Raw genomic sequence first — 7,461 nt, forward strand, 5'->3', positions numbered from 1 at the left:
TTTTTTTTATTAACTTAACTTTTAATTCAATTAATTTCATTATACATTAACTTGTATCTTAACTAAGTTAAATTTTTAAGGTTATTAACTTTAACTTAATTTAGTTAAAAAAGAAAAGTAACTTACCCAACCCTGGTTAAACTGCATTCCAATAATCATTGCCAATAATGAAATTTGTAGTTATACACATATAAGTAACATGAACGCATAAGTAACATAAATTTTCAGTATTAGCAATAAACATTGAAATGCATTCTTAATGATGACATTAATGTTTAAAAATAATGTTAAATAAAAATTTCTAATAAAATCTGTGTTTGCGTGTAAATTACCTACAATTCATATTTCTATACATATATACATATATTATATAGAATATTAATATAAAGAAAAACTTGCTAGAGAGACTAGCTTAGAGTTCTAAGATTTAATATCGATTATTAACCCTAGAACATACATTTTCTGAAAAATACTGAAAACACATCATAGATGTACATTCGATCTAGAAGTCGGTTTAGAATAAATTTTTAGATTCTTTTTTTTATTTTAAAGTTCTGAAATTTAGCAATATACCTGCATAAGTTGTAATGCCAAAAAATTTGATATATTGTTATAAATTAAAACTTCCTTTCTTCATATACAAAGCAAGCTAAATTTAGATTTGGCCTGGGAGATCCATGTGAGTGTGTGCGTGCGTGTTGTGTTTTAGGATTAAATAATATAATTTTAAAATTTAACTTTTTACTTTAGCACAGTGCTGGAATTTATTTGTAGTTTTTAGCCGATTTTCAATTTGGTTCTCGTCCGGCATTTAGACTGCGCGCCGATTAATAAATTAAAGGACGGAAATCAAACTGGAAGTCGGCTGAAAGTTGTAAGTAAATTTCAGCACTGCTTTAACATTACAAAAAAGTTACGAAAAAAGTAACCAACCGTTACTTTCTAAATAATGCATTACTTTTTAAAATTGATAACGAGTAACGATAATGAGTTACTTTTTATAAAAAATAACGTGTCACCGCGATATTTTTTATAAAGTAACATTCTAAGGAGCCGATTCTATAACTTTTAACGACAGTCGTTGATGCCATTGCGCAGCTTTTTTACTCTACATAATATCTGCGCAATGACATCAACGACTGTTGTTAAGAGTTACAGAATCGGCCCTTTAGTCTTGCTGGTACATTAAAGATAATAACAATAATAATTACCTAGATGTTTTCGGATTCCACACAACAGCAGCGGCAGTAGCGACGATAGAAGATACATCTATGAAAGAGTATTACATACATATATAAATATACATATCTATATATATTTACATCCTGCAATTTAATATAGATTGGGACATTTGCGTACATACCTAAACAAATAGTGATTACAATCGCTGGCAATAGTGCACATGTTTTAAGAGCCATGATTCTATAATCGAGCAACGACCCACGACTGGACTTCTTTCTTCATCCTTCTCCTCTTCTTCATCGAGAGAGAGAGAGAGAGAGAGAGAGAGAGAGAGAGAGACTCGTGCGTATTTTCGTAGATTCTTAAAATAAACTCGGTTTCTCTTTAGAATATTGCTTTAGTGTCCACTCGTTAGCGCGATATCATTACTTCAACAATTATATCGCGAAAAGAGGACTTTTTTTGGACGATCGATAGATAACATAGCTGATAGCATATTTTATGTTCGAGAGCGTTGTGAATGAAACAGCTGTTGATCGAACTATCGCGATCCAATCTGGCACTGTCATGCGAGAATATATAAATGTATGCGTGTGTGTATGCGAGCCAATTTATCAAATACAAAGTTTTCTCTAATTAAAATAAAAATTTGAAATTGTACTTAAATGTTTAAATCACCGATGAAAAGGCTCAGAAATAAGTCAATTGAAAGTGAAACTAAGCTAATATATGACAGTGTTTACCGCATTCAGTAGAAAAAACAACTTTGCAACTGTTGTAAAATTCTTTAATATTAGTCTTAGTTCCTCATTGGATCTAAATGTATAAACCAATCATATTTAAGAATCTTACAACAGTTGCAAAGCTGCTTTTTCTGCTGAAGGCAGCTTTCGTATCAATATGAACTATAGGTAATGTAACGATGATTTACTGAAGAAACAGTGACTTGTATGATGATTTCTTGGCGAAATAAATTTCCACGAGAAACACCAGGATGCAAGAAAGTAAACCAATCGTAAGCCCGATGAAAGTAAGGGAGTAATGCTCCATTGTCAGTTTAATCTTTCTCTCGCTCTTGTCCATCTTTCTTTTCTGCTCAGCCACGTACGGCGGATAAGCCACTTGCTCATACCACAAACGAACAAAACCCATTTGCTGCATTCGTAGTAGTAATTCGTTGATTCTCTCTCGGTACGGTGAGTGAAGCCTTATTATGTAAGACAACGTCGAAGTGGTCGGACATTCTTCGACTATATGGAGCAGATTGTTGCCGTCTACATCGTAGTACTTAGACATATCTTCCAAATTGACCACCGATTGACGAACGATGCCGATCATTCTCTTACCAAAGGCCACGAAGTCGTAGGTAAGCTTATCAGAATTTAACAATTCAACTTTACTCCGCAATTTGTTATCCAGAGTAGTAGTCCCCGAAAACGTATTCTCCTTTAAGTTGTTATACTTGGTAATGATAGTAAAATTCGAGCAAGCGATATCTTCCAAAGTATTTAATTCAGGATAATGGAAGGGATTGCTCAAACTGAACATCAGACAACTTTGATAGAGGCTGGTGACGATGAGTCCGAAGAAAAGCGTGCCGATCAAAAAGGCTCTCTGAGCGGTCGTGCTACCAGCGCTACCACCGTCCTCCTTCAACGGGTAACACGAGGTTTCGACGAGGTCGAAGCACGACGAAACGTAAGGATGTATTCTCAGTGGTAAATCCGACCGCTGTGAAAGAACGTATCCTGTCGTTCTTATCAAGGGGAGGAGAACGGCCTTTCGTCGACGAAACGAAACGCTGTAGTATTTTATGAGGAACCATAGAACGGACACGAGAATGTTGTATATCGCGAGAGCCACCCACAGATTAGACGCGAATGACATTATTGGCATATATGATTTCGGCACGAAACCAGCTGTGGGTGCGATCAAGCATAGCTTGTCCTCATAAAGGCTAGCTGTGAATTCGTACCTTCGATATCCCTTATATTCGTGAACAAGGAAATTAATAATGATTATCTCCGACTCACCATCCTCAATGTATTGAAGAGCACGAAGAAATGGATCATAACTTCTGTTAAATGAGTTGACCGAAGGAAGCTCAGTGATATGAAACTCAGTTCCCATTGCTTGCTCCAACAACCACTTCGCTTTCGTGTCCAGTTTGTCGAAATTTTTAATAACATTCGAACGATTCGTATCATTGTCGAATGTAACTTTCCAAGGTGAGAACATGACCACGTGTATAGGATATCCGTTCAAGTTCTCAAAGTTGGTATAGAGCTCGACATTATCTTTCTGGTCCATTAAACAAATCTTACGTATGACACCGTATTTGTTTTGTCGATTCTTTTCGAACGGTAGATATCTTCTTAGACATCGAAAATCGTCTTCTATCGAAATAATGACGATCCTATAGACACCGTAGATCTTCCAAACTGTCTGAAAAATCTCTCCCGGCGAAATCGTATTTGGAGTGGTGACAATTATTAAATATTGATTGACAGCCTTCCAGATATGGCTTTGTTTGTGTACAAAAAAATTCAAAATATTCATACTATCGATGATGAAAATCCATGTAAGATCAACGCGACTCTGCCACGTATATTTCCGTGACAAGTTGTTTGTTGTGATTTTGTAGCTAACAATAGATTCACTCGCTACGTACTTGGATAAAAGATGTACGACATTAGATCGATCATCGGAAGAAACGAGACAAAATATCGATGAAGAAAATATCTGCTTGCTTCGAACGTAATTCAAAATAATTCTCAAGTTTTCATCTTCCACCGATTTCGATACGTTATTTTTTACAATGATTTTGTACGTTCTATCTACCGTAGTCTTCGCCGCCGTTATTGTTGACAACATCAATAAATAAAACAGTATTGTTGGTGACATTATGATTGGTGAAAATCGTTTTTCAAAAGTTTTCAACTGTATCGATGCAAACGCGGTTCAACAGGATCCGCTTCACAAACAGTGATAAAACAAGTCAGAAAGTAAAACACGAGTTTTATATAGATACAGGTCAATACATATAGTTAAAAAGTAAAAATATATATATATATATATATATATATATATATAATTAAAGGCTGTCACGTTACAATAGATAGAAATCATGAGCGTGATGCCTCGATAGAAATACCAAGAATTAATCACGACACAGGAGCATCGTTAACGTTCGCTCCGAGTGGTTTTATTGCATTTTGACGAGTTCGTACATACGTATCACATATATCTACTAACGTCGTGATTAATATTCGATATTTCGTGATGACGTGAAATTGAAGAGAGAGCGTCATATACTATATTCACTACTGTTAGAAATGTTCTTAAATTTCATTAACTTTTAATGTACATTGGTGAATGAAGTTTAATTTCTCTGTAACTGAAAGGACTATTAATGCACATGTTAATGAGATTTAAGTTTACAGTAACTGAAAAATTAAGTGTAATGAAATTTAATATACTTTTCATTTACGGATATAAATGATATTTAATTAATCGTAATTGAAATAACTATTAATGTACATATTAATGAAATTTAATGTACTTTTACATTTACGAATATTAATAATATTTTAATTAAACCTAATACTATTAACGCTTAACGTTTAATACGTTTACGTTTCTTACATGTCATTAACGTAAATTACTTTTCAGTTACAGATCTCGTACTTTTCATTAACGTGTAAATTAATTTCTATAATAATGTGTTCATTAATTTCAATACACACGTTCATCACATTTAAGACTACTGTAATTTAGTTTTTATTTACATCATTCATTCATTACATTTAATTTCGTGCATAACCACATGCTTTCTTTACATGTTAATTAAAATTCATTGAGAAATTTCTAACAGTGTACGATAGCAGTTTGAAAAGAGAATATTAAAATAAAATTTATTATCATATGTAAGTATAGCACGAATATGTTCTAGGAAGAGCTCGAAATTTATCTTTTCTTCTTTTCGTTCTCGATCATTTGAAGACACATTGGGCGCATTCAACGGACTCAACAGTTGAGTGAGCGCTCACTGTTATTGGTATATTCTTCTAAATCTAAAATTCTGATTGGATGAGCTAAAAGAATACACCAATAACAGCGAGCGCTCACTCAACTATTGAGTCCGCTGAATGTGCCCATTAATTCTCTGTCAAGTACCATAGCACCGGAGAAAGTGATGTGAATGATGAAATAGATGGATATTCGTTCAAATATTTATCCAAATATCCTTTTTCTTGTTCTAACAAGAATTCTATTATATCACTGGCATCGACAGCGAATGTATAATGTTATTTACTATCTTTCTCTGCAAAATATTAAAATAATGTTATTGTACTATTGCTTATTTCTATGATCCGGATATATCCGGAGTTTATTTAAACTTGGACAATTTCAAGGAACAATTTAAAAGAGAAATTTATTGTACGTACATTGCTGATAAAGATATGAAACAACGAAGAATAAGTGACCAAAGAATAATCGCGCTACATATATTGTGTAATCTGCTTAACATTTATCCTCTGCTAGAAACGTCATCTCGTTTCCCCTCTTATTTTTTTTCTTAATTCCCCTATATTTACTTCGAGTAAATTGAACAAACGTTTACTTTCCTTCGCAAACGTCAAGTTCACGATATATTATTAAGTTAAAAATTTCGTTATACGGCGCTGATTCTCACGCATGTACAGTGGAACTTCCCCCAGCTAACGTTAAATATTCTCAGAAAGTTCGATTTGTATTATCAATGTACCCAATGTTCCAGAACAATAAAATAATCGTCACAGAATGTGTAAATGTCGATGAAATGTTCAGAATATTGTGTGAATACTCCTTATATATTTCACGAAAATCGCGAGCGAGCGAGCAGTACACATCTCCGCCGACAGAGGGCAGCGGCGAAGAACATTTACTCGTAAACAAGAATCACGTGGGAGAGAATGAATAAAAGGAGCGGAGCACTTTGTCTATGAAGTGAACCCCAAAATTGGACTCCAAGATAAAAACATTTTAAATGTATTTACCCCAAAGTAAAATTTTGTTTAAAAACTGATTCACAGACGACCTGATCCAGAATTTTTGGAAAAATTAAAATTTTGCGGAATATATATGGAATATATAATATATGGAACATTCTCAAAATATGTAACGATATACAAATGAAATTTTTAACCGACATTTGAATGTTTCTTTTACATACCATAAATATTCGGAATATTTTGGAGTATTCTTGGAATGTTTTTTGGGGATTTTACAGGAACATTTTATGAATATTTTAAGAATGTTTAGCGTTTGCTGAGCCATAACTTAACTTCTACTACGCGGGGCTGTGAAAAGCTAGGGAGATTCTCCCCATTCTACATTAGGGGCAGAGCATTTATAAGAAGCATCTTCTTTTATGGCTCACGCCTCCAAACAATCAATAGGAGATCGATATGGCATTATAAGAAGCATATATCACACATATAGTGAGAACGTTTGCGCAGACGCCAACGCAACATAACCTATAATTTTAACACTGGAAATTTTTATGGATTGCGCACAGTGAAAGGAATAGGAAACAGGGAATAGAGAATAAGAATTTCAATTTATCCAGAAATCATGTATTGTGGGAATACACTGCAGTTTCTGATAGGTTGAAATTGTTATTCTCTGTTCCCTGTTCCCTATTCCTTTCATTGTGCGCAGCCCCTTATATACATGACGTCATGTTATTATATATACATGTGGAAGAGGAATGAAGAAGTTACAAAGTACTGAAGTTAGGGAAATTCCACTGTAAATATACCCCTACTGAAAAAAATCACGTCACACAGTTGCATGATAAAATTAAGTAATTAAAATATGTAAATCACGTAATGGATTCTTTCGGTACGTGATGTTAAAATTACGTATTTTGAAAAGTCACATGATATGTTCTTTTTTCTTCTATTTCTATCATTCAATTCTTTAAAATTTGATAACTATAAAAATCACTTAATGGATGAAATTATTTCTAATATTATATGACTTTTCAAATTACATCGTTTTAAATAATCATGTACTGATTTGGAACAATCCATTACGCAGGGAATGGAAGTAACTCGTTACTTGTAACGAAGTTACAGTTACAAATTACTTTTTTGGTAACTTTACTAGTAACTGCGTTACTTTTTTTCTTTGGTAACTGTAACGGTAACGAAGTTACATTTTTTTGGTAACGGTAACGAATTTTACAGTTACTTTTATCGTTACTTTGCACATGATTGGACACGATACGACACA

General features: G+C 33.6%; 2 protein-coding genes across 2 annotated transcripts in view; both read right to left on the reverse strand.

Annotated features, from left to right (window-relative positions):
- LOC108768248 (uncharacterized) overlaps positions 1–1,471 on the reverse strand; it is a 4,000-nt gene extending 2,529 nt beyond the window's left edge. Inside the window, exons 1-2 of the mRNA XM_018518616.1 lie at positions 1,364–1,471; positions 1,212–1,269 (exon numbers count right to left, since the gene is read on the reverse strand). Coding sequence (XP_018374118.1) covers positions 1,212–1,269; positions 1,364–1,418 — 113 coding nt within the window. The 5' untranslated portion in view covers positions 1,419–1,471. The remainder of the gene's footprint in view (positions 1–1,211; positions 1,270–1,363) is intronic.
- Positions 1,472–2,109: 638 nt separating this feature from the next.
- Positions 2,110–4,086, reverse strand: LOC108768252 (uncharacterized). Its single transcript, XM_018518623.1, has one exon. The coding sequence runs from the start codon at positions 4,084–4,086 to the stop codon at positions 2,110–2,112; it is 1,977 nt and encodes a 658-aa protein (XP_018374125.1).
- Between the last annotated feature and the right edge of the window lie 3,375 nt (positions 4,087–7,461).

The sequence above is a fragment of the Trachymyrmex cornetzi genome, unplaced genomic scaffold (genome assembly GCF_001594075.2).
Source record: "Trachymyrmex cornetzi isolate Tcor2-1 unplaced genomic scaffold, Tcor1.1 scaffold771, whole genome shotgun sequence".
Taxonomy (NCBI): Eukaryota; Metazoa; Arthropoda; class Insecta; order Hymenoptera; family Formicidae; genus Trachymyrmex; species Trachymyrmex cornetzi.